This window comes from Cyanistes caeruleus, chromosome 1 (genome assembly GCF_971803275.1).
Source record: "Cyanistes caeruleus chromosome 1, bCyaCae1.hap1.1, whole genome shotgun sequence".
Lineage (NCBI taxonomy): Eukaryota > Metazoa > Chordata > Aves > Passeriformes > Paridae > Cyanistes > Cyanistes caeruleus.
Genome location: NC_141701.1, coordinates 103616351 through 103643057, shown reverse-complemented (window position 1 = coordinate 103643057; position 26707 = coordinate 103616351). Strand labels below are relative to the sequence as shown.

The 26707-nt window shown below is 39.2% G+C and overlaps 1 protein-coding gene across 6 annotated transcripts in view; it reads left to right on the top strand.

Moving 5' to 3' along the window:
- The window catches only part of UBP1 (upstream binding protein 1), a 50612-nt gene that overhangs the window by 14580 nt on the left and 9325 nt on the right, over window positions 1-26707 (top strand). Inside the window, exons 1-8 of one of the 6 annotated variants that reach the window (XM_086846413.1) lie at window positions 1060-1340; window positions 10447-10598; window positions 16086-16162; window positions 18411-18516; window positions 19113-19219; window positions 20434-20586; window positions 20743-20853; window positions 21397-21504. In XM_086846413.1, coding sequence (XP_086702539.1) covers window positions 1228-1340; window positions 10447-10598; window positions 16086-16162; window positions 18411-18516; window positions 19113-19219; window positions 20434-20586; window positions 20743-20853; window positions 21397-21504 — 927 coding nt within the window. In that variant the 5' untranslated portion in view covers window positions 1060-1227. Of the gene's footprint in view, window positions 1-971; window positions 1341-10446; window positions 10599-16085; window positions 16163-18410; window positions 18517-19112; window positions 19220-20433; window positions 20587-20742; window positions 20854-21396; window positions 21505-26707 lie in introns of those variants that run through there. The other 5 variants (XM_086846423.1, XM_086846466.1, XM_086846434.1 and 2 more) reach the window with 5 other exon arrangements.

Sequence of the window (26707 nt, the reverse complement as noted above, 5' to 3'; positions counted from 1 at the left end):
GAAGAGTTTGTGGAGTCTCCCTCACTGGAGATATTCAAGCACCCTCTGGATGCAGTCCTGTGCCATGTGCTCCAGGGTGGCTGTGCCTGAGCAGGGAGGTTGGATCAGATGTGACCCAGTGTGGTCTCTTCCAACCTGACCCTTGTGTTCCTTGAGGATCCCTTCCAACTCAGAATGTTCAGTCAATCTATGGGGTTTGGGTGTTTTTCCGGGAAGGCTCCTAGATGTTCTCTGGAAAAAGTAACCGTGCAACGGTTTGGGTTGGGACGGGACCTTAAAAGCTGATCTCGTTCCAGGGCCCCCAGCAATGGGCAGGAACACTTTCCACCGAACCCGGCTGTTCAGGGCAGTCACCGCCCTCTAAGTCATTGGGAGCGAACGGGGCCCGGCCCTGCGGGGCTGAGGCGGCGGCCATTCCCGGCGGGCTGCGGGCCCCGCCGCCACTTCCCGCTCCCGCCCCTCCGCCTCCGGCCGCCGCCGCCGCTTCCGGGGCGCGCTCCCGCCATGCCGCGGGAGGAGGGGCGGGATCGCCCGCACCCGTCACGCTGACGTCAGCTGGCGTGAGGAAGTGCCCCCTCATTGGCGGGGCTTCCCCCTCACCCCTCCGCGCCGGCCCCTGATTGGCCCTCCCGGCGGGGCCCAGCCAATCGGCTGCGCCGAGCGCGGGCAGGCACCGCCCCGGCAGCGCTCGGGGGTGGAAGCCGCCGCCATGTTGTCGTGAGCGGTGGCGGCGGCGGCGCTGCGGGACGCGCCGGAGCGGCGGGCGCGAGCCCCCGGGGCGGCCGTGACCTCCGGCGGCGGCGGCGGCTCCTCCCCGGCGGGCGCCCGCGGTGCTGCTGCTGCTGCTGCCGCCGCAGCCTCCCCCCTGCGAATGATGCGGCGGGAGGCGCCGCTGGGCTGGGTCGGAGCTCGGGCGGCGGCGGCGACGGCGGAGGAGGAGGAGGCGGCGGCGGCCGCCCGGTCCCCAGCGCCCCGCGGCGGCCGGGCGGGCGCAGGATGCTGAGAGCGACCCCGCGCCCCGGTCGCGCCGCGAGGAAAGGCCCCCCCCGGGGCTGAGCGCGGAGTCGCCCCCGTCCCCCGCCCCGCACGTGCATTTTCCCCCCTCTCCCCTCGTCTCCTCCAGCCCCCTCGCCTGCCCCGGCACCGCCTCCCCGGCGGCGCCGGTGCCGAGCGGCTCCGCCCCGTCCGGCTCCTCCCGCGGCGGGAGCGCGGCGGAGCCGGCGGAACATGGCGTGGGTGCTGAAGATGGATGAAGTGATCGAGTCCGGGCTGGTGCACGACTTCGACGCCAGCCTCTCGGGCATCGGGCAGGAGCTGGGAGCCGGTGCCTACAGCATGAGGTAACTCGCCCCGCAGCTCATCCCCGGCGCTGGGCGCCGCGTCCGCGCCGGCCTCCTCGGGCCGCGCAGCCCTGCCCGTGCCGCTGGGCAGGCTGAGGCTGCGCGGGAAGGAGCCGGGGTTTCTCCTTCCCCCCCCCCCCCTTTTTTTTTTCTTTTCTTTTTTTTTTTTTTATTTTTTTTATTTTATTCCGAGAGCTTTTCCCGAGGAATGGGCACGTGCTGGAGCGGCTCCCGCCCTGCCTTCCCGTGCTGCTGGCAGGTGGCCGCTCGGGAAGGGCGGGCAGCTCCCTGCGCTGGAGTGTTCTTCCCTTTATATGCGAAAACCCTGCCCTAAAACTGACATTTCGCTGTCCCTCCGGGGTGTAGCCGGACCTTGCGTTCCAAATTATGGTCATCTTACACTCAACAAATGTAATTCTTGTTCGTGGTAAACAATAGGTGTTTCCTGCCAGGTTTAAAAATGTTCTTTCTCGACCAGGTAAACGTTGTAGTTAGTAGGGTGGTAGTATGGTTGTACCTCATTCAGTCTGTTTATTCTGTATTTCTGCATAGTGATGGTGTTTTCTATGTGGTATATGTTTAGTGATGAGGGTTTTCTTGCCGTGTAGCTCTCTGTCCGTAGTCAGCTTGGCGGTTTCCTTACCTTTTGATTGTTTACCAGGTTTTACAAAGTTAGCGTTTGAATAGCGTTTGGATGTGCCTTTTCGAAGCTAAGTTAAAATTGTACTTGTTTGAGTAAATTTTAGTTCGCTCATGGGCAGAATGTGTGGATTCCTGAGTGACGACTTAGTGTGAAAAAGAGAAACTGTTTTGGAGACGACAGACATTTTAAGTCCAAGGTTTTCGACGGGGTTTGTCAGTGTTTTGAGTCTGGAGAAGTAAAACAGTTGCGTTTGATAGTTTTGATGGCCTAACCTTTATTAAAGGTACATTCTCTCTCAGGGGAAACTGAAACTTGCAGGTGACTACAAGCTTCATCTATTATGTATACTTCAAGGCAGTACTTCCCAGGTAGGATGTTTGGAAGTGCAGTATCTTTGTTGGAAGTTACAAAAAAGGGCTTCTGCTGGATAATAAAGAGGACTGTTCTGATAGTATTTATTACTTTGAGTTCAGTGGGTTTATGCCATGTATTTGATGGGGGCTTTGTTCTTTGTGGGGTTTGGGTTTGTGTTTTGGTTGGTTGGGTTTTGGTTTTAATTAAAAATAACGTTGAGAACTTGCCAGTTCAGAGAACAAGGTGATTCATTTCTCTTGATGGGAATACTCCTGATATTATATTCAGCTTGTCTGGATTTTATCCCACTTCTGTCCTGTTTCTGTCTTAGCAAACCTTCTGACATTCATCCCATGAAATGGTGTGCCAGTTTTTGTGGGCAGCTATGTGGTTGTTGCCTGGATGGGTTCTAAGTGCAGATACCAATGGAAAATGCATGCACTTATGTTCAGGAACTTCTCCATCTTGATTCAGTTCTTTCTAGGATCTCTTATGATTAAAAATTCTGCATTTCGACATTTAGGTTTTTCTATGTTTTCCTGTGTTTTCATAACTTTATTTCTCATCCCAGTAATGTACATGCTTCAGTTTCTAAGAACTGTAAGAATTATCATCCTTACTGTTGTTGGATAGATTGTTTTTTCTGGTCATATCATTCTGTTATGGTGGGCAGGAATCCTAAGTGGCTTTTTGTTACATATACCTGCCTATTAGGACATTTTGAATTACCACTGAAAGAGTTGTAGCCATTAAAAACAGCCCTTTAAAAAGTAATATTGTATAAGCTAAGCTATATAGTAGTCTTGAATCTTGTTACACACTTGGTCTGCAGAGTATTTTTGGAAAACATACACAGTAGTAGTAGTATTTGTAACTTTAATCATGGACCCCATAGTTAAAGGGATCACCTAATTGCCATTAGTGTTCGCTGGACTCAGAGTGATTCTCAGCACGTAAATTATTCTGCATATTGGTTAGATTTCTACTTTAGAGATGTGATGTGAGGGGGGAAGCCAAGAGAAGTGGCAAAGTATGAACAGGAGAGATACTGCACTGTCACTGTTCAGTGTGCCAGCAGAAGTTAATTACTTGTCACTTTCTTACAAAAAAGGAAGAAAATTAAATATTGCCTAGATGAGAATGCTGGGGGAGCTCCTCAAGGTATATGCCAGCTTGGTTTTGTTAGGAATATCTGCATGTAGATCTTTTAACTGTTGGGGTTCTGTATAAAGGAGTTGATCCTTCCTGGACTTGATGGTAAGTCAGTGCCCTTAGGTAGAATGCATGGCATTACTTTTGTGTTTATTCTTCCGGAGAAAGCTGCACATATTCATTGATCATCAATCCATAGTAGGAATTTTTTTAGAGGGCAGCTGAGTGCCTCCTAAAATTCCCTGCAGATTCATGGTTTTAAATAACTTTCAAAATTTCCTTATAAAGTCTTGAAACCCGTTTTTTTCCAGCTGCTGTTCTAGAACCTTATGCATTAAGAAACTGCTTATAATCACAAAATTAAATTCAGTTGATAATAACAGTTGTCAGATGTGTCAAATAACACCTGCACTAAAACCCATGTGAAAACCTTGTGCCCTTCAGTAATAGTGAATTTTGAGTTAAGGGAGTTAATGTTAATTTCAGTTGATAATGGCACCCATCATGTTTTCTTATGAATCCCTCATAATATTGGTTGTAACATAACAGTAGTTGTGTACTTTTGAGGACCACTGATGCTTGCTATGAACTCAAAAAAATGGAGGCTATTGAATTGAAAACACAAATTTCAAAGAACTGTCTGCCATCTCTCTAGCAGAATTCCATTTTTAATCAATGAATTATTTGATTAATGAGTCAATATAAAATGTGTTAATTGAGCATTAATAGACAGACAAGGACCTTAATAACTGAATTTTTATGTGTAATTTGAAAGCTTAGTATATGGATTTATTCAAATGCTTGCAGTTCCAATGGTGTTTGTAGTGCTAAAATTCAAGCCTGTTATGGGAAACTTGATAATTATTTCAGAAGTAGCTGTTTTGATATAAATTTGTAGGTTAAACCCTGAAGTTCATCAAACTAGATAAAAAAAAGACCTTTGGTTCTGAAATGGAAAAGTCTTTTATAAAGACTGTATGAAAAGACATCCAGACAATCCTCCATTTTTGGAGAATTGAGTCAGTTTGACTCTGCTGCATCTCCCAAACACTTAAATGTTTTTGGAGAATGCAGCTGTCTGCTGCCTTGGTTGAAAAGAAGGAAAGTCTAATGCAGTCTTCAGTCTTGTTTCCTTTCTGTGCTGTGGAGAGCCTTGGCTGGTGAGGGGACTTTGTGTAACACCTCTCAAGCACAGTTCAGGCTGAGGTAACCCTGAGATGGTAAGTCAGGAGTTGGGGGAACCTGATCTTAGAACTTAAGAGCCCTCAAGAGGGAGGGAGAGTGTTCCTTTCTATCAATTTTTGGGTCCCCCAAGAGCCTTTTTTGACATTTTATAAACATGATTGGGTCGTGACAGTTACTGCCTTAACTTCATTCTTACTTTGCTAAAGCAGGAAGGAGTTATATCGTTCAGGCCCTGGTTTTGGCTGTTGTTATATTATGACAGACAAAATTGCTGTTTATGCTTCCCCTAATGTCTCCCACTCTTTTGAGACTCTGCTGCTGATTAGATATGATTTTTTAAAGAGGAATGGTTACTGATGGTATCCTGATTTTTATTTTCTTCTTTTTTAGATGTATGAAGTGTTTTCTGTCGAATTCATTATAAAGCTTCTATTGTAGTGGTCTGTTCTATTTTTTTGTGCATTGCACTGTAGAAAAAATAATTTTCACTCACATATGGACTCTAAAATAAAAGGTCAGGTACTGATTAGAATTGGAGCTTGATTCTTTGTGCAAGCACACAAATATGTAAATACCTGTCAGGAAATAGGCATTTGAGGAAAAAGTGAATCCATAAACTTAAACCTTCTTGCTTTGTTACCACAGATAAAACATGTTGAAAGATAAACTTCATGTTCTAGATTGTTGACATTGGCTTGGGTTTTTTGTTGTTTTCTTCCAAGCTGAGTGTGTGAATACATTACAAAAAGTCAGGGGCCAGTTTAATTTTTAGGGAAAAGACTTTGAAGTTCAGAACTGTCTTCTTCTCTGTTCCTCTGACACCTCTCATGTTGGATGGACATATCAGATTGAGAGCAGGGCAGCAGGTCTGCCTTCATTTGCTCTTCAGGCATTCTCCTGTGTTGGAGCCATCTGTACTGGAGCTGCTGCAAGTTAAAGCAGCTGTGTTGGAGGAGTGGATGTGGAACTGTGGATTTGCCATGGTGAGCATTCTTACTCCTTTTCCTTGGTAGGAAGAACACAGGTTTTGGTGTTGGCATTTTCTTCTTTCTTTGATTGGTAGTTTCTTGTACTTTGTGCCAGACTCCCCTTAAACTGAAGCCTTTCTCTATCCAAGTTTCTGTGTGATGGTCTATGGGATTCCCAGGAACAGCATTACATTTGCACTGTTTCTCATTTGCAATATTTCAGTGCATTTGCATTGTTTCTCATTTGTGTTGGACTTCTTGGACAGCTGCTGCAGAGAAGGTTGTTTCCCAAAAATTAATTCCAGGGGTCTTGCCCCCCCCATCAAATTTGCTTTTGTGGACATAGGGAAAGTGTTAGGAAGTACCAGGTCTCCCATTTCCTTACATTTTCATATGGCTTGCTTACACCTCTGAAGAGTTCAGAGCTTGGCCTTGAGATCCTAACTCTTAATTCAAATATTGCTTGAGAAGAATTTTTCTTAAAGGTATTTGTCCTTGTAAAAACCATGCTGTAAAGTTTCAAACTTTTCAAAAGTGTGTTCTTGGGATGCTTTAGTACTCACACCCAAAAGTATACAATCCAGAAGACAGATAAGGCAGATGATTGATGGAACATCAGTTTGAGTTTTGTTAATATAGTAGTTCCTTTTCTTGTAAGGACAGGAAGTTCTTAATTTATTTTTTCACTCTATTTTTATTTTTAGGGAGGGGTTTTGTGTATGTGTGAGGTTTTTTTTTAAAAAAAAAATGCTTTGGACAAAGCGTGGAAAGATTTTAAATTTTTAAGGAAGGTGATTTTGAAGGCTTGCAAACACATTTCACAAGCATGGGGGAATAAATTACAATTGTCTTGGTCTTTCTGTACTGTGCTCATGTAGGCTACATGACATGACCCTTCTCACATGTGATGCATCCCACTGGATGCTTTAGTTAAGTGGTAACATTCACCTTGCTTCCTCTTCCTGCTTCTTGCTGTTGTATGGTGATGTTTCTTGTATGCACATCTGTAGCACTACTATCTAAGACTTGTGTTGGAGGATAGAATTGCTGCCTGCATTTGGAGTATAATGAAGACTGTTTCTGTTGGGTTTTTTTCTGGGTAAATTTTATTCCCTCCCTGTAGGAAGTGAAGAATGCCTTTCGTTTGAATGCTTAGATAACACATGCTGAGGAACTGAGATAAAACTTTTTTTACTGGAGCTAATAGTTTAAAAATCTTGGTCTCAGAGTTCTTTCCATTGGGAGAGTAAATCCTGGTAGATGGACTTTCTCAAATGATATAAAAAAAATATAACAGAAGATTCTACTTGTGCTTCCAAATGTTACTATTTGCCCATACATCAGCTTGCTTGTAGTTCTAAAGTTCACTTAAATGAGACAAGTGAAGTAAGCGAGTCTTTACTTCACAAGATCAAAACAACGGCAAAAAAGCATCAGAATCAGTCTTTTCAGGCTCTCTGCTCTCCTGTAGTCTGAAATAATTTCAACAGTAGCTATTTTGGAACACTTTGCTTTTCCTCCATCTGGGCTGCTCTGCCATTGGGCACTCCAGTTTAGGTAAAAGGTTCTTCACTGTGTGAAGTAACTTCAGCAAAGCTGGCACTACAAGTCCCTGTCTGTAATCTGTTCTGGCCTAGCAAAAATAAAATTTCACCAGGTGAGTAGGAAAACGACTAAAGGATGCTTTCATAAATGTACATAAGCATAGATTCTGTCAGGGATTGACTGTGGGCAGATGATTTGTCTTGCTGGGACACTGGTTCATTATAAATGTAGAAATTGTAACAGGGGTCTGGGGGGGGGAAAAGGATGGAACTGACAAGGCTGATCTGTTCTTTGTATTGTGTTTGTTTGTTTCTGGGATTTATTTGGGGTTTTTTTGTTGTTTGTTTTGTTGGGTGTTAAAATAGATTCAGTATAAGATTACAGGTGGTAAAAAGACTGATTTAGCATCTCCATAGTTTCTGGGAATGTGATTGATGCAACAGCATATAAGCAGTTTATCATTAGCTTAAGTAAAGAGCACTATTAAAAATATTAAGTTTCTGTTTCCCACTGTGAACAGTCTTTGCATCTTTTCAGCTGTGCTGCAGTGAATTTCATTTTGTAGGACATGCTTGTTGCTGTGAAATTTAGCTAGTCCCTATTTAAACTAATACTTCGGGTCTTCATTCAAAATATTTTACTCATACCTTATTGACTGTTTTAATTGCAGCTTTAATCTGTTTTTAGATGGGGAAAGAGTGTATGTTGAAATGCAAAAAACATCATTCTTTGCAAGTGAATGAATCAAAATGTCACTTAAATGGTATTTATTTAAAGATACTCTAGGAAGGAGTTTACATTACATTGTCTTGTCTTTTCCTTTGGAATGTATTAGTACTCAGAAGAGTTTTATAAGAAAAATTTGCCTTGTGCTGTCTTCTGGAATATTTTTTGGAATGGTAGCATATAAGCATGAACATTATGCTCTCTTTACAGCTAAATTGTAGGTTTGTAGAGTTGGATGTCTTTATTTTTCCTTCTTCTGCAGTGGCAGTTAGTCATTATGCTTTGTAAGTATTAGCAAAAACTGGTTTAAAGCTGCCTAAATTGGTGTATTTGTAGGCTTCCAATGCCACATCTCTTAACTAATTCATTAACCACATCACGCTTTCCTAAACCAGACCAGCTACATTTTTAATTTCAAATTGTGATTAGAAAATGAAGGCTTATTTTTCATGAATACAGAAAAGATTTCTCTTTAGTCTTGCGTGTTATGTGAAGGAAAGTACTGTCGAACTTACTCGAGAATTACAGGCAATTTATTTGGTGAGATACTTTTCATGCCTTGGTTGTTGCCCTTTGACTCAATGTGTGTATTTTTAAACATTGCCATTGCTTCCATGTTATAGCCATTTAAAAGTTCCTCCTCATAAAAGCATTTGTGTTTTGAGTGCTGAAGTGTGTGGTGAGCATGGATTCCTGATGTGGCAGTCCTGTCTTGGGACCACGCTTCCCTCTGCTTGTCATGGCGCTCCCTCTTGTGTTGGGCTGCTCAAAATAACTTGAGGGCTTGAAGCACTCCTTGCTTCTTCTGAGCCATCCTCAAGGAGCACTCACCCATCTATGGATTTTGCTGTCCTACTCACAGATCCTTGTCTCTGTATAAACTCTTTCAAGGATGTACGCTTCTCCTAAATGGTTATTTCACATCTTCCTTTGTAACTTAAGTCCTCTCTGGGCTCCAGTTTGGGGAGCTGGCATCAGAAGTAGTTAGGACATGGTTCAGTAGGCTTGTAATGCTTTTTTTGACAGTGTACTGCCTTGTCCTGCTTACATCAGTCTTTGTAGCATCTCCAGTGGTTTTTTTCCTAGTGAAAGGGAGCCTGTATGGGTGTCTTTTTTGGTCTTTTTTTTTTTTTAATTCTAGCTGTTTTCTTGGGGGAGACATTGTACAGGTTCTAAAACATCTAGACAAATTTCTTAGACTTTCTCACCCATCATAAATACTTTCTTGTTCAGTATAAAGTCTTGCAGGTATCCCAGGGAGTGACATCCCTAACAGAACGTGGCACTTGCTCTGAAAAAAAGTTGAGGTTCCCCACCTGCACATCTAAGACTTAAGTAGACCAGATTTTCTAACCTATGTGACACAAAAATACTGGCTATCATCTCATTTTTTGAATTTATGATACTTTTTTGATTCTTCAGATATAAGCTGGAATTCAAGAGGAATTAATAGAGTTCTCTTTAGATAAAGCAGACTTGCAGAAATAAGGAACAGTAAATAAAACCATTTTACTTCAAAAATTCTAGGATACCGTGTACAAATAGTAGTGCAATACAGGCATTTATATTTTTTTTACAAAATATATTAAATGTATGTTTGTGATAAGTGCAAGAGATACAAACAAGATGCATGTTGTATAAAAACCAAAACATGTGAGGTGATGTGAGATCTTAATTCACTTTAGAAACATTTTTAAAGAAAGTTGCATGTATATGCAGATGATTTCATCATGAACAAAAATTCAGTGCAAGAAAAACTCTCAGAAGTTTACTTTATGAAGGATTTCTGTATACAAGGAAGATTAATCTATTACTAATACAGGTTACTAATTTCTGTAGAAAGCAGATGTGTTTGCTGGTTGTGGTGAAGTTGTCTTTCTTACTGCAGCTTGTGGACAACATGGATTACTCTTTTTTCTCTAGAAATGTGGCATTTCTAGGGTTTTTCTGTTGATTGTGAATCTTAGATAAGTGAAGTGAATTTTGGCATAAACTTTTTATAGCTTGTTTTGTGAATCTGCTGCTTAATCATTTTTGAGCTAATCATTGTGCTAAAGCCTAAGAAGAGGTTGACAATGTCAACAGAATTAATAGGTCAGGTATAATGCGACTAAATGAGGAGAGAGATACTTTCACAGTGTAGGTAATTTACTTTGGAAAATACATTATTTCAAAGAAGAAAATGAAGGCTTTCATTTGCATGTTTATTAGGCAAGTTTGGCTGTGTTGACAGGTGAAAAGTTAAGAGCGAACTGAATTTTTAAGTGAAGACAGGAAACAAAGATTAAATTTTTAGAGGATCAGTGCAACTGTTTGTCTGCTTAAGTCCCATGGTGTTGTTCATGTATCCTGGCCTAAAGTTCTGGTGGAAAATATTTTGAATACTGCTCATACAGATTTTACTAATAAAACAAGTAATGAAATTCTCTGTGTATTTCACTGTGGGTTGTTTTTAAGTCATAAATAACTTTTTCTATAGCATCAATCAAAACAGGGCCAACAGTCTCAAAGTTACCTATTTTTTTCTTTTCAGTGATGTTTTGGCACTGCCTATTTTCAAACAGGAAGATTCCAGCCTTCCACAAGAAAATGAGACCAAACATCCACCTTTCCAGTATGTTATGTGTGCTGCAACATCTCCAGCAGTAAAATTATATGATGAAACTCTCACATACTTGAATCAAGGTTGGTATACATATGTGAATGCAGCTTGTGCAAGTCTGAAACTGGAATGGTGTTTCAGATTTTGATACATGTGTGTATATACAAAATAAATGCATGTCAGAAATGAGGTTGTTTACTTTGAGGTTGGAAGGATGCATTAATAGTAGTCTTTTTTTTGTCCAGCTTGTAGGCTCACAGCTGTAGTATGGTGTTACTTTTCTCTTTGGATTCTGGTGGGGTTGGAGTCTCTTCCTTTGTTGGTTTGGTTTTGGTTTATTTTTTTTCCTGTTGTGTTTGGCCCTTCTCAGTTAGTAATAGTGGAAAATTTGGGACTTATTTGGCATTTCTGTTTAAATTTGATTGAGGAGAGCAAGTTGATTGGATATATGTATGAGGTATACACAAACAGCCCTCAGAAGTCATAATAAATGTTAAAATGTCAGTCCCTGAGGTGTTGCACAAGAGAGACCACTGTACTTGCTCTCAAATTAACCAGACGTGTCTGTCCAGAACTGTATTATGTTTGAACATGATCACAAGTGCAGTTACCTTTGGCGTTTGTATACATTGATCAGAAATTACCTAGATAATTACTTCATGTGAATTAGGCTGGGGTTTTTTTTCCTTTTTCTTGGGTTTTAATTTGCATGAAAATTGATTTTTATTTTTTTTTTAGAGAGAGCACTGACTGCTGGATTAAAATAATTTGAATGTAGTCATTGCCGTGTGATAAAACTTTCCTCACCTCTGAGAATTACATTGGTGTCCTAAGTTCAGTCAGCTAATATTCTGAACTCAAACTCATTTATCATTTGTTTTGGACCATATAAATGGCTTCATACCCCCCCACAATTTCATCCCCCTCCTCTGGCTCTAATGCCCTAGGATCTCCAATCCTGTATCTAGTTCATCTTTCTTTTCCTTGTGGATTTTGACTTGAAATCTCAATAGACTGTGCTGTAATTTGAAGACAGCACAAGGCAGCAGGCTGAAGGAAGAAAGTGCTTGCAGTCTTGCTTCTGAGAAGAACTTACGATTTAAAGTGACACTGTCTAAAATGACTGTAAATGTTTCATCTGACCTTGAAAATATCTTAATAATTTTAAGATATATAAATAATTATTATAATAATTTTAATATAAAAATTTAATTGGCAAAGAAGTTATGATGATTCTCAGTGTCCTAGGTAAGTTTTCCTAATGTTGAAGAATGAGGACATTGGTACACCCTTTCCTTAAATAAATATGGGAAGGAAAAGGTTTGTCTGTCTCCTTTCTGTGCTAGTTCTTCAGACATAAAGACAGCGCACTTACTGCCTAGGTCAAGGCTTTTTCATTAAAATTCCTCTACTAGCTCTTAGTGTGTGCATATGTGTATACCCAGAGGGTGGTGGTTGGGCACTGGAACAGGCTCCCCAGGGAAGTGGTCATAGCACCAGCCTGACAGAGTTCAAAAAGCATTTCGACAAGGGTCTCAGGCACATGGTGTGACTCTTGGGGTGTTGTCTGCAGGGCCTGGAGTTGGACTTTATAATCCTTTTGAGTCCCTTCCAACTCAGAAGATTCTGTGATACATAAAAAAAACCAAACATTGTGAGACATTATTTCTTTCATACTGAAGGCAGCTTAAAATTAGATCAGTCTGCAACACTGAGTTGTGCTGATAGGTACATTTGTGTAATGATTTAGATTGAGTCCTCTAGCAAAAGAGTAATTTGCATCCTGGCTATTCAGATATCTGGTTTCAGGTTTGGCCCCATTTTCAGGCAGTGTCTTGCCTTAAATAATTTTAAAGAGGAAGTACCCTCTTGAATTTTGTCAGCAGTTGTTCTAGTTTCCTGGTTTGGGAATATCAGAAGCAGTGGGAACATTTGCCCTGTTTGTTATGTTGTGGTGACATTCCCTAAGGCAATACTTACACAAGACCTGGCTTTGCCCTCTGTCAGTAAGTATTTTAATTAGTATAGTTAAGAGTATCACTCAAACTTCAGGGAGCATCTGGCTGATGTTCTTAGTCATGTGATTGAGATTTTGGTAGCCCTGTAAGGAGCAGGGTGTTGTACTAAATTCCTGTGTTTTCCTTCCAGCTTGAGATATTGTATGATTAGATGTTCAGCTGAAGCTGATTCTGGAAGTTCAGATCTTGGGATCAGGGAGACACGATGGGATGGCTTGCAAAGTGGGATGGCTTGTTACAGTGGGGATATTGGCTCTTAAGGAAAGGCAGAACAAGAGGATAAGGAAGGGGAGGTTAAGCATAATGTGAGAAAACAGCTGGAATGTCTGGGGCTCTGCCTGGGGATGGGTGATGTTCCAATTGAGAACTTATGGGTAAGGATTATGAATGGATTATGTTATATAGATGACATTTTGGTGGGTGTCTGCTGTAGGCCACCTGACCAGAAAGAACAAGTAGATGAGATGTTTTTTTGAAGAGCTGGAAGTAGCCTCACATTCACAGGCTGTGATCCTTGTAGGAGGACCTCAGGCACCCTGATGTCTCCTGCAAGGACAGCGCAGCAGGGCATGAGCAACACAGGAAGTTACCGGTTGTGCTGGTTGCCGACTTCCTAACGCAAGTGATCTAGAGGATAGCTCTTCTGTACTTCACTAAACAGGGAAGGGCTCATTGGGGTAGCAAGTCTGCCAGGCTTGTTTGTTTTCAAGATGGTGAGCTTTCATGATCCTGAGAGGAAGGTGCAAGGCAGAAGACCAAGATCGCATCTTTGAACTTCAGTAGAGTAGGTCCCATGGGATAAAGCTCTGGAAGGAAGAGGGGCCCAAGATAGCTGGTGAACATTCAAGGATCAGCTCCTCCAGACATAAGTGCAGTGAATCCCAATGAACAGGAAGTCAGGCGAAAATGTCAGGAGGCTTGCATGGGTAAGCAAGGGAACTCAAATACAAAAGATAGGCATACAGAATGTGGAAGATGAGATAGGTAGCCTGAGAGGAGTACAGAGATACTGTCCAAGCTTGCAGGGATGCAATCAGAAAAGCCAAAGTCCAGCTGGAACTGAATCTGGTGAGGAATGTCAAAAGCAAAATTGTCTTGTGTAAGTACATAAATGGCTAGAGGAAGACAGTTGAAAGTGGGCCCCCTGCTGAACAGGACATTGACCGTGCTGACACGGGACACAGAAAAGGCTGGAGTATTGAATGCTTTCTTGGGCTCACTCTTTTCTGGTATCACTGGTCTTTAGGAATCCCAGGCCTTAGAGATGAGGGGAAGGTCTGAAGCAAGGAATATCTACCTTTGGTGGAAGAAGAACAGGTCAGGGAATACTTAAGCAAACTGAACAGGCATAAATCAATGGGTCCTAATGGGATGCACCCACAAGTGCTGAGGACAGTGGCCTGTGTCACTGTGAGAGGCCGCCTTGATAGTCTTTGAATGATCTTGGTGACTAGGAGAGGTGCTAGAGACTACATGCAAGCCAATGTTGCTCTGATCTTCAAAAAGGAAGACCCAGGGAACCACAGGCTTCCTGATGGAGCAGTGTGTCCTGGTAACCATTACGTACATTGGTACATAAACGACAAGATCGTCATCAGGAATGGTCAGCACAGATTTCCCAAAGGGGTATCATGCTTGACCAGCTTGATAAATGTCTATGCTGAACTGCATGGCTTGGTAGACAAGGAGAGGGTAGTAGATATTGTTTACAAGTTATTTCCTTCAGTAAGGCTTTTGCTGGTTTCTCCTGTGAGGTCTTTACAGAGAAGCTTATGAAGTATGGTCTGGATGAGCATCCTTTGAGATACTCAGAACCAGCCAGGCTTAGTGCTGGGCAATGGGCTGTAGGTGCCCTTGCCTTGAGCAAGGGAATTGTCCAGGATGACCTCCAAAAGTCCCTTCTAAACCTGAATATTCTGGGATTTTTGTGAACGAAGCTACCATAGATTCATTGCGAAGCAGGGGGCAGTTACTGTCCATAGCCTGTGTCACCTTGCTCCTCTGGCTGTTCTCCTGGAAAGAATAGAGAAAGTAGTGTATATAGTGTATATAGTTCTCATGTAGAGATGACAAAAAACAGCACTGTGGTGCTTTTCACACTTTCAGAGCAGCTAATGTCCAAAACTCCAAAATTGAATTTATCTGTACCTCTGTCTTGAAAATTTCAGGAGATGATTTTACGTTTTCAAGTCTCGTATTCTTTCATTTTTACCTTTATCAAATCTTTTGTCTTAATACTATTTTGTACCTATGAAAGGTTAGCCACACTTCTTGAAGGAACAATCAGAATTTTTTCTTTACTCACCTCGTTACCCTCAAAAAGAATGTTTCAAGAGAACAGAGAAATACTTGAGAAAGTGTATTAATATTACTAGAGCTAAAAAATGCAGACTTTAAATATAGTTGAACTTACACAGTATATCTATATGAATAGAATAACTGGTAATTGAATGAATCACACTAACAGGAAAAGTTTCCTCCTGTTAAATATAGGAAGAAAAATTATATATTGTTTACTCAGCTGCACTAAGTGAACGTTTATTTCATATGGATTTGTGTCATCAATGAGTGTATCAATGTTCACGTGTTGCTTGGGTAAAGAAAGCCTTTACATGTGTAGAGTATGTACATAAATATGCTCATTGTGTTTGAGGCAAAACCCCCCCTGAAACAGCCCATAGTTGGAAGTAACATCAGTCTGAAAAGTGAAATGAGATGAAGAAATCATTTGCTCATCCACAGGGTTACTGCCTTGTAGGGCAAGTCAGAATGTCTTAAATGTGTTATACACTGCACCATAAAGGTAGCCTGAAGGGCATTGTAGGTGATGATTTTACTGCATTTCATCTTAGTGAAGATGTTGAAATTTATTTTGTCCTATGTTTTAGCTAGGGAAATGCGATTTTGCAAAGGAATATGTGCTGCTCACTCTGGAAGGAAAGAAAATCCTTCTAATTAAATAAATTGCTGTAAGCTTTGCTTTTTGCAGCACAAAAGCTTATATTCACTGGAAAAGAGGTTTTCTCATACTGTTAATGTAAGCAGTAACTGTCTCTTTTAAAGGTCTATTTCTGAAATCATAGAAAGCATAAAAATCATACAAAGGCAGCAGGTATAAGGGCAAAATTAAATATGGGAGAACAGTATTTATGTTTTGAAAAAAGTATGAAAACTCTGCAAGAGTTTGTTTGGGAAGACAGTGGTTCTTAGTATGTTGCCATTCAGCAGTTTTAAAAAAAGAAAGGAATTCGGCCTTGAAATTTTTTTTTTTTTTTTTTTTAGCAAAAAAAATAGGCAAGTGCTTACACTTGGCACAGAATGAAATAATTAAACTTTGAAAATATCTCTAGTTTGAAGGGGACCAAAAAGTGTCACTTTGTTTTGTTAATTTGCATGCTGTGAAGTGCACGTTGCTATCTGGATCTCTCAAACTCAGGTTTCAGGTACTGGTATTCTAGTGTACTGTGAACCAAAAGCTAATCTAAATGCATTAAACACAAAATAGCCTTGTGCTCTTACTCTTTTACCCATGCGGTTTTTTTCTCTTTAAAGGTCAGTCCTATGAGATCCGGATGCTAGATAATCGGAAAGCTGGAGACATACCAGAGATCAATGGAAAACTGGTGAAGGTGAATTTAAGTTCACTAGATAGTGTTACTAATGAGCCAGAAACTGTATATTTTATTGATTTTTTTTTTTCCTTCTGCTGTCACTAGGTATTGGTCAGAATATGTAGACCAGTGATGGTTTACAAATAAAAGTGTATGGATATAAGTACCCAATACACATTTGTGTGCACTGAAGACCTAAGTATTTATGCAAAGCTTAAGATAGTTGTCTGTAGATTTTGTATCCAGTGTCTGTAGATATTTGTATCCAATGTCTGTAGATTTTGTATCCAGTATCTTCTGATCCAGCACACTGCCCATTTCAAGTGATTAGGAGAGGTGAGAGGAAGGTAGAGGATCATTTAGATAGAAGTGGAGGTATTGCAAGCGTGTTTCTCAAGTGTTATAGAAAACACATGAAGCCAGCCTGTGGGTTTTGCAGCAGTGGGATATTAGAGATACATCCATAGGAAAATGGATCTCTAATTTGTTGCTTGTTGAGAAGTTTATTGTACTTCAATGTTAGTACAAAGTATTGTTGATCTGAGGTATTATATGAAGCATGAAAATGAGGCAAACTGAAAAATTACCCAATTTGGAGTACAGATGATTAGAAGAACTGATGGAGGGGTTTGGATCTTTCTTCTAAGCACTTGATGATTATTGATTCTATTGAATTCTCAAAAAAAATCTTATTCAGGTATTAGGAAAGAAGGGAAAAATGTCAATTAAAGTCACTTTGAAAGTGGTGCTGATAAATGCACCAGAGCAGTGTGCCTGTGGGAGGCTGAATCTTTACCTGCCAGCTTTGGGGTGTGTAATTCATGAACTTTGGCTTGCTTGTATAGTCCTAGGCTTTGTTCTTATTTGTCTGTGGAATGCTTGTTCAGAGATCATTTCAGGAGGAGTTAAGCACGAGCATAAAAGTGGGATTTGAGAGTTCTGTAATTAAACTTTTTACAATCTGGCATGGTGATCTGCTGTAATAAGCATGTGGACTTTTTGCCCCCTTAGGTGCTATTTTCTTGTAGGCTTGAGGTGTCTCTCTTCCATAATTTTCTAGGTTTGTATGTGGGTGATGAGTCATTTGGAAGTTACAACACGGAAAAGCAGGGTAAAAGTTTGAAAAAGTCAATTTTACCATAGCAAGGAATTACCATGTAATGCTGCATCAATGAATTTTCCATTTGGGACAATTAAATATTGGAATCCCAGTATTTTACCAAAGAAACCATTTAATGGAGGTGAAGGTGGCTGCAGATATTGCCAAGTCCCAAACATGCCATTTTACAGTGCAGAAGGAATGGTGCATTTGTGTGTTTGTGTTTGTTCATGTACATGCACTCATGCACACACATTTGCTTTCTATTACCTTTGAAATAAACCCAAGGAAGTGAAATCCATCTTGAAGAGGCACTCCATTTAAAAGTTCTTGGATTTTGTGGACACTTTTAGTTGTTGTTAATTCAAGGAGGACTGTAGAATAAGGTAAAAAAAAGTATGCAAATCTGTCTACATTGTATTTGTTGGGTAACAATCAATGTGTACAGTTTTTTTTCCAGTCTCTGGAAAACAAAGTGTTTTTGTTGTAACAAATTGCTTTTTATATGCATTCATTTAGTAGTGCCAAAACTGCCCACAAAAATAAGTGTTGTTAGATAATGGCTTCTAGCTGAATAAAGTTAATCATGTTATAATTATTCTGGATGAATATTTCATGTGGTTGAGAAAGTTTGGAACTTTTTAATTCTGTTAAGTAAAATCATAGATTTTTTTGTAAATATCTTATAAGAACTAGGAAAGGAATTTCCTATTTTATTTCTTAAAATGTCCTACAAAAGTTCACAGAATTCCCAGTGGAGGAATGGTCAAGTAACCACTTGACCATTCAAAGTCACCACTTTTCATAAGAAATGAAATCTTTGGCGTTTGCTTTCTAAAATAATTTGGTGTTGCCTGCATAGTGTTGATACTGTGCTGCCACTGTTGCTCAGTTCACTCTATGTAATTGACAGTGACCTTTAGAGTATCCAATCAGATGTAACTCTCCTTTGTATTTTTACCACATTTTCAGATATCTCCTGCTGCTCAGTTCTATTTCTGTGTTCTGGAATATTTTGGGATACTGATGCTTGCCAAATTTTTGCTGTAAATATGTATTTATTAGCACTGTGACTATTTTGGGGTGTTTTATTACTTTATCTTTAGGCTGTTTCTAAATGTGTAGTGAATCTGTGGCTCATCACAGGCTTGTTTTCTTCTTTGTTAGAGCATTATAAGAGTTGTGTTCCATGACAGAAGGTTGCAGTACACAGAGCACCAGCAGCTAGAGGGCTGGAAGTGGAACCGCCCTGGGGACAGACTGCTCGACTTAGGTATAGTTGTTTCTGGTTGTTGCCACTGTATGGAATTCAGTTGCCAAATTTAAATTGATCATGTTCACACTTAGGTTGAGGTTCATGAAAAAGGACAGACCAGATTTCTGGATGCTGCTTTGTCTTGCTCTGTGTTTTGAATATAAATGTTCTTATCACTTCCACATTCTTTGCAAACTTTTAAGTGCTATAAAAGTAAAGTAGCAACTCTGCATTTAACTTAATAGTCTTTCTAATTTTGATTGTGAAGTGTTGCAGTGATTAGGAGAACACAGACAGAAGTAACTTTCTCTATTAGATTGTGAAAATGCTGCCAACATGGTTTCTGTACTTTGCATAACTTGGTCATTTTTGGTGCATGACCTCAGGGGTGGCAGCAGGGAAGGAGGATGAAAACAACACCCAAAACCTTGAGCACTTTGTATGTTGAATCTACTAAGATTCTTTGTATCAGTCCTAAGAAGCTGGTCAAGTCGCCAAAGCCAGCATTTTCCACCTCACCTTGTGTATGCTGATGGTAACCTTATATTCCAATTTATTTATAGTGTTTACTTGCTGTATGATTGTTCTGAAATATATGCTACTTATTTCAATAGATATTCCAATGTCTGTTGGAGTCATTGATATCAAGACAAATCCAAGCCAGCTCAACGCAGTTGAATTTTTATGGGATCCAACAAAATGTACATCTGCTTTTATTCAGGTTTGAAACTTTATTTGACTGGATGTCTGTGTTTGGTGCCTTTCAGGTCACAAACAGCAGTATACTTGAACTACAAAGCTTCTTGGTTTATTATTTGTGGGATGGCCATTAAATACCATCTTGATGAAAAAACACCAGTTCATAGGTCTAATAGAGCTCCTCGTAAGGTTTTTCTATTTAATTTGGGTTTATAGAAAAATTTAAATAAAATTTTTCAAAAAGCTCTTTGAAGAAAACTGTCAGGGTTAAAATATTTAGTTGTATGAAATTTAAGAATTAAATTACATTCCTCTCAATAGCTCTTACTACTGCTTTCAGCAGAAGCTTGGCTTAAGGATTCAAAATTAAAAGTATTTTCCTACAAGAAAAGGGTTTTAAATCAGACACTCAAAAGTTGTTTCTTACAATGCCAGTAGGTTTTCTTGTAGGAATTCTATTATTTGTGTATTTGATATTCAGGGCAACTCAGCATGCCTTCTTTGGAAATTATTTAGATGGAATGTTCATATTCACATTGCTTACTTTTGTCTCAGATCTGATTTCGTTATAAACAAGTATAGCTGTAAAGTTTCAGGTTGCAATGTTTCTTACTCTGGCTGTCAAAATAGGTTAAATTCTGTATTATCAGTAAATTAACTTCGATCTAGTACAGTAAAAGATACTTTTTTTTAGTAAGAGTTACATAATTGCTAAAATGTAGTCTTCTAGAAGAACTGTGAGATAAATTATGGAACAGTTTTGTTTATGCATTTCCTTAGAAGAAATGATAACAGACTGAAAATGGAACTGATATTATGCCAGTACAGTTCAGTTGTTCTAAAGGCTTGCTTAAAATTCCATACGGAAGCAAAAGAAAACTGGGAACACTGTCCAGTGAGATTGTTCATAATTTCTCCTATTGCACTGATTTTCTTCTTAGATACCCTTAAGGGGTCTTTATAGCTTATAAACACAATGTTAATTCTGATGTAGCAGCTGAAGTGATTTCACACTGATTTAAAAGATCTATGGATTTTTAAAGGAGTTGAGCATATTTGAAAATACTCTGAAATGTGGGTGCATGAGATGAAAACTCTTCCAGTCAGTGATCTTTTATAGCTTTGCTATATTTTTTTACAGTAAACTGTTCATGTGATGTATGTAGGTAACATAATTAAGTTCAAGCCTGAAATGCTTCTGAGGGTCCTTTTTGTTTAGTCATTGTTTATTTTCAGGTACATTGTATCAGCACTGAATTTACCCCTCGTAAACATGGAGGAGAAAAAGGAGTTCCTTTTAGGATTCAGGTTGACACCTTTAAACAGACTGAAAATGGAGAATATACAGATCATCTGCATTCAGCCAGTTGTCAAATCAAAGTTTTTAAGGTAACATTAGAAAACAGTTACTGCAGTCTCTAAGTTTTTATAAAGATATGGGAAATCGTTATATTGCTGCTTGTAACGGTTCATGTCTGAGATCAGATTTCAGTTATAGAACCATTTTCCACTTGTGTTCATGTTCACATAACTGTTCATTTTTAGCCCAAAGGAGCAGACAGAAAACAGAAAACAGACAGAGAAAAGATGGAAAAGCGAACTGCACATGAAAAAGAGAAGTATCAGCCTTCATATGACACCACAGTTCTTACAGAGGTAACAAAATAAAATTGCATCTGCTGACTGAGGAGAATATACATAGATACAGCACATTACTTAGCTGCAATCCTGGAAGGGTTGGAGAAGAATTAGTTCTGCATAGAGATAAACTATTTATTTGAAAAACTTGTCCAGCAAGCAGCAACATTCAGTTTTAAGATTTTGTTCAGTAAACTTGGATTTAGATATTCAGTAGATGCTGTATTAAAACACACTTTAGATTGAACACTGTTTGACTGACTGTAGTGAACCCTTTAGCAAGACTTTAAATAAAGATTTAAAAATCTTACATCTGAAAAGCAAAAAAAAAAAAGTGAAAAAATGAGGGGGGTACTCCTAAAGTGTATTTTACCAAATTTGAGCTTCAAGGTCTATCAGATATTACTGAATTTAAGGCCAGAGCCTCATTAGGTTTTTTATTTAAACATCAGTGAGTTCTGTGCAGTTTTCTAAATATTTCAGAAGTTTTTAAAAGGCTTTTAGATCTTTCCTCACTGTTTAATGAAAAGAAATTGATCCACATCTTTGGTGTTTGTCCAGATGAGGCTTGAGCCTATAATTGAAGATGCAGTTGAACATGAGCAGAAAAAGTCCAGCAAGCGGACTTTGCCAGCAGACTACGGTGATTCTCTGGCAAAGCGAGGCAGTGTAAGGGACTTCTGCTTACCTTTTGATTATGCAAGATACCTTGTGCAGTGTTAGATATAGGAGAAACTTCCACTATATAAAGTAAAAATACTTTTATTGCTGTGTCTTAATTTTATTCACTTCCACGTATCCCAATTGCTCCATGTTTGTTTTCAGCAAAGGAATCCTTCCTAAATCTAACACTTAAACTGTTGCAGAGGGACTGTGTAACTTGAGTCAAGAACTTTCAGTTTATATGACTTTAAATGAAGTAGCATTTTGCTTTGCTATACATGTGTCATCAGTGGAAGTAAGAATAGTGAAATTTAGTGGTTTGTTCCTATTTGTACTTATATTCAGTAGAAGTTTTCATGTACATCAGTATTTTTTCAAAGCTATGTCATGTTGCAGGTGGTTGTTAGTGATTTTTCCTTTAGCCATCTACCTATTGTGCTCCAAGCAGGTTTAATGCAGTTCAGAAGTCAGCTCATCTTCATGATCTGTATTATGTTAACCCTATCTGTGCACCTCAGAGGGAACCTGACATATATCCTGTGCCCTCCCTGACATATGTCCTGTGCAGTCATCTTGCCAAGGGTTCGCATTTTGGATTTCTTAAATGCTGTTCCTTAAAGAGAAACAATTCCACAACTTTTATTTGGCAAGTTTAAATGTCAGTTAATAATGTGACTGTGGAAGGCCATTATTTGACTCTTCTTTGAACAGGCATACTGTGCTGAAGTGCTTTCCTAGCAGTGCTTAAGCAATGACTGTCTGACTCCTGTCCCTCAAGCATAATTTGGTTTGTATTTATGATCTGTGAAAGTGATGTATAAGGTTTTATATTTAGGTTATAAAATACTTCAGTGTATACCTCTTGTTGTTTATAACCCATGGTGGGAAGGAACAAGCAGTATTAGTCAGATGGGTTCTTTGGAGGATGTTTGGATGTTTTGTTTTGTGCACTTAAAACTACTGTATGCACTGAGCTGTCTGAATTAATCTTCTGGTTTTGGCTGTTGGTTTTTTGGTTTTTGTTCTTTCTTTTAAGGTGCACCTTTATGATTCTTTGGCAGTGCATTATTTTAGTTGTTCCAGCTGGCCCTGGGGGAGAGGCAGGAGAAAACAGACTATCACTTTTGCTTATAAAGCATCTTTTGAAGCTTGTCCTTGGAGGGATTTCTGTGTTTTTCTCTTCTCCTGCTGTTAGAAGTATCTCATTGAATGATTGTTGCTTATAGGAATAATAGAGAAAGGTATTTTTAAGCAGACAAGACAAATCCATTGTCCACAGTAAGATGAACTGTAACTAAACCATACGTTGAAGTTATATAACCTTTCCTTAACAATCCCTTGGAATAGTAAGCTTCTATGAATTACCTTAATTGTAGTGAAGAAGACCTTAGATAGGACAGTTCTGGACTTCTGATGTCTTTCCCAAAGCACACAAAGGATAACGACCCACAGCCTATTTTGAATAGCAGCTATGTACAGCTTTCCAGTTCTCTTTATCGTGCAGCTCACTATTCCTGTTTCTCATTTGCCTCTAATACAATGCTGTCTTGAGATAGTTTCACTGTTCAAAATCGTTCGTTGAGGCCATTTTGAATTTTATCCACACCAGATAAAATCTTTTCAGCCTTGCTAACTTGGTATTGTTTGCAGATTTCAGCATATGGTATTTCCATCATTACAGTGATTTTCATCACTAGCAAAATAATTAGAAATCACAAAGCCCATAAAAATACCAAGAAACACTATTTTTTTCTGTATTCATAGTAAAGCCTTGGTTGTAGATGTGCACTCAGTATCATTTTTAGCTATAGAAGTTGAATGTAAAACTTGTTTGCTTGATGCAGAAAAACAGTGATAAACATTTTGAAGGCAAATTCATGGACCTCTTTCACTTGTCACCAGACAGGGTTATTTTTGTTGGCCCTGTAAATATAGACAGGGATGATAAATATTTCTACTTAAAGCAATTCTGTCCTTGCAAATCTGTTTTCCCAAACGTGGCCATCAGAAGCTTTGGCTGTTTCCAGACTTCCCTCAGACATGCAGATCAAGTGTTCTATATGTGTGGTACTGTTTTCACAAAGGTGCTAAGACACAAAAAGTGAAGACCTGTTACCCTACATTTGAGATGGACAGTCTTTCACATGTTATGTGTTTCTATAGGATGGATCTTTTTACTTCACATGTTCAGAGGAACTGTAGCTCTTTTAAAAAATCCAAACCAGAATTGTTTGGAATGTATTTTCACTAGATGCAGTCAAGACTGCTGACTGTTCCTTAGTCAGTGCCACTTACTAGTTGCCCAGAAATAATAGTCTGTTACCTTTTCTTGAATTCCAGAAATTAATGTTGATCCAATCTATAATTCTTTGTTTTTAAAGCTGTGAATTCTTATCTTCCTGCTACACCTAACCTAACCTTTCATTACTTGCTTCTTGGATCTCATTTTGTATGTTGGGTTTTTTTATTTTACCCCTCCAAGATTCTGCTGTTCAGTTTGTTAGATATTATTATTTTATTTTTTTTTCTCCTATGTGATTATTTTCAGCTCAGTCACAATTGGATTTGGACAGAATGTTTTTTTACTATGCTTTCTTCAGAAAACATTGAATCTAGTATGTTTTCTTTCCAATTTAATTCATAATGTCTTTCTAACGTAATATAAGGAATTTGGCGAAGCTTCTTTTCTGAATAGCTCTGCTCCGCTCTTCTGTCCTTTCAAAGAACCAGGGGTTTTTCTTTTCCTGCCATCACCCATCTTTCCCATATCACTTATTTTCATAAGAATGCCATCTAGATAAGCTTTTCCATTACTTCTCTGAATTCACCTGATGTATCAAAATTCAGTGCATTCACTGTAGTTTCTGCAGTGTTTATCTCAGTATTGTCCAAACTGACAGGACACAGTTAAGCAGTTTGTTAGGCTCTTCATGCTGTGAAGCATCAACTTCTTCTGTAGATATAAAAGGCTGCAAATTTAACCTTGCCTTCTGGACCTCAGAGTGGATGTTTACATACATGTGACCTTCAATCAGGGGGCACTTTATGAAGGAGGAATTTTGTTTTTCTCTCTCTCTTTGTATATAAAGGTTAATTCTTATCTAATGGAAAAGAGAAAAAAACACCACCAGTTTCTTTCCCTCGCTTTGAATTTGTAAAAGCAGGAAAATTTGGGCTGTAGTAGTTGGGCCTTTGCACTTTTTTCTGTCTGCGGTATTTTGGTTGATTTTTATAGTAGTGTGTTTCATGTGTCACAAGCTAGAATATATAAACTACAAACAGATTAAAGTTGGTCAAATGGTCATTTTTTGCAGATAGAGCTGATTATAGAGCACATGCAAGTTAAAAGATTTGCAGGTATAGACCTTAAAATAAATTGGAACAGTAAGTTGTAGACATGAAAGATGGAAAAAGCTCCATACCATAAGAACTATCATACCATTGATAGTTTATCCTCTAAGAAGGTGCTGTGTGCCCAAGGATATATCAAGTCTAAATTGGAGAACAAATTAGACTTACTGTAATTTGGTTTTGTATTTTGCTTTCATGTTTATTTGGTCTTTGAATATGGTATGGAGTTCTTTGCCAAGGTTCAGCTTTATTCTCTTAAGGCATGAATTTGGGCAGATTCCAGTATATTTGAGGTAGAAAGGGACATTACATTAAACCATGACTTAGAATTACTTGAGATTTTGCAATTCCTCTGCAGTTAGGAATGTTTTGAGTTTAAATGCTATATATCCTAAATCTGATAAATCATACTTAGATCTTTTACATTTCTTTTTAACTCAGTAAAACTTAATTCAAGGCCTTTTACAGAAGGCTGGTAAACATCTGAAACCAAAACAGTTTTCTCCTTCTGAATTAATCCACATTTGGAAATAAGACATAGTTTCTGGAGTATAGTAGTATCAGTAGCATTGTATCAGTGTGCTAGTAATAGAGGACATTTAATCTTGACGTCTCAAAAACAGGATCTTGGTAAATGCATCAGCATATATTAATTATTTATTACCAGTAAAGATATCATGCCAATCTTCTTTCTGTTCTGTGATGGCTTTTTACAGAATTGAATGCTTCCTTGTGACAGAGTGACATTTTCTCCTAGGTTTGTGTCTACTGGTCAGGGACTTACGTATTAGTATAATTAGCTTCCTGAATGTTCTTTGGTTTGTCCTCAGTTTTGGCTTAGGAATGTATGAAATATCCTGATTGATCAGTCCACAAGGATGAAGTCCAGTGTTCTGTCCCTGCAAATGATAATGGCAGGTGTGTTTTCAGGGCAACAGTGCCACTTTCTTTGATCCTTTCCCCTTGTACCCCTCACCCCCCTCAACCCAGAATCATCATGCAGGATGTTAGAAAACACATCCTTGTTTAGTCTTTGTAGTGTTAATGGATTTGGTGGCCAGGCATTTGCTTGATGCAGTTTGTGAAGTGCAGGACATTTGTGCATGAGAGTGATTCCAAAAGCATAATCAGCTTGGGTTAATTGCTGGAAGACTTTTTTGTTCCTTGAACCTTTCAGAATTAAGTACCTCCGTGCTCAAATACCCATTTTTCCCTCCCCAACCTGTAAGGCAGAAACAAGGAAAACAGATAATAGATGTGTTGCAGTGGTACACTTCCTATTTATTTTTTTCTTTTTAACCAGACTATTGAGTCTCACTGGATAGTTAGTGGTGTTCTAGCTGGAATAGGAGATAAGGCAGGAAAACATGTTTATGGTAGAAGAAAGGCTACTTGCTTTGGGTTGAGATTTTATTTTTCTGAATACTTCAAATGTGCTTCTTCCTGGAACCCAGAGCTTCGTTGTGAGGAACTTCAGCTGGGTTTGAAGGACAGAAACACCAACTGCAGTACCTACCTTGGGATGGGAATGGTTCAAAAGGTGTTCTCTGGCACCAGTGCATTCTTCTCTGCCCCCAAATTTAAATATATGGTGGCTAGAATCTTGTATGGGAATGATAGCCAAGGATGTGAAACTTGCATCTGTGTGTCCACATAAACATCTTGCATTAAAATTTAGGAAGAGAATGTCACAAAATTAAAGAGTTTTATGTGCACTTTCAAGTATTTCAGAAGAACCAAGTTAATGTTTCTATGTCGAGCTTTCCTTCTAAAATGAAAGATTTGGATCACATATTTAGGGAATGAAGGCTAGTTGTAACTGATGTAATGTCTTCGAGGTTAACATTAAATGAGTTTG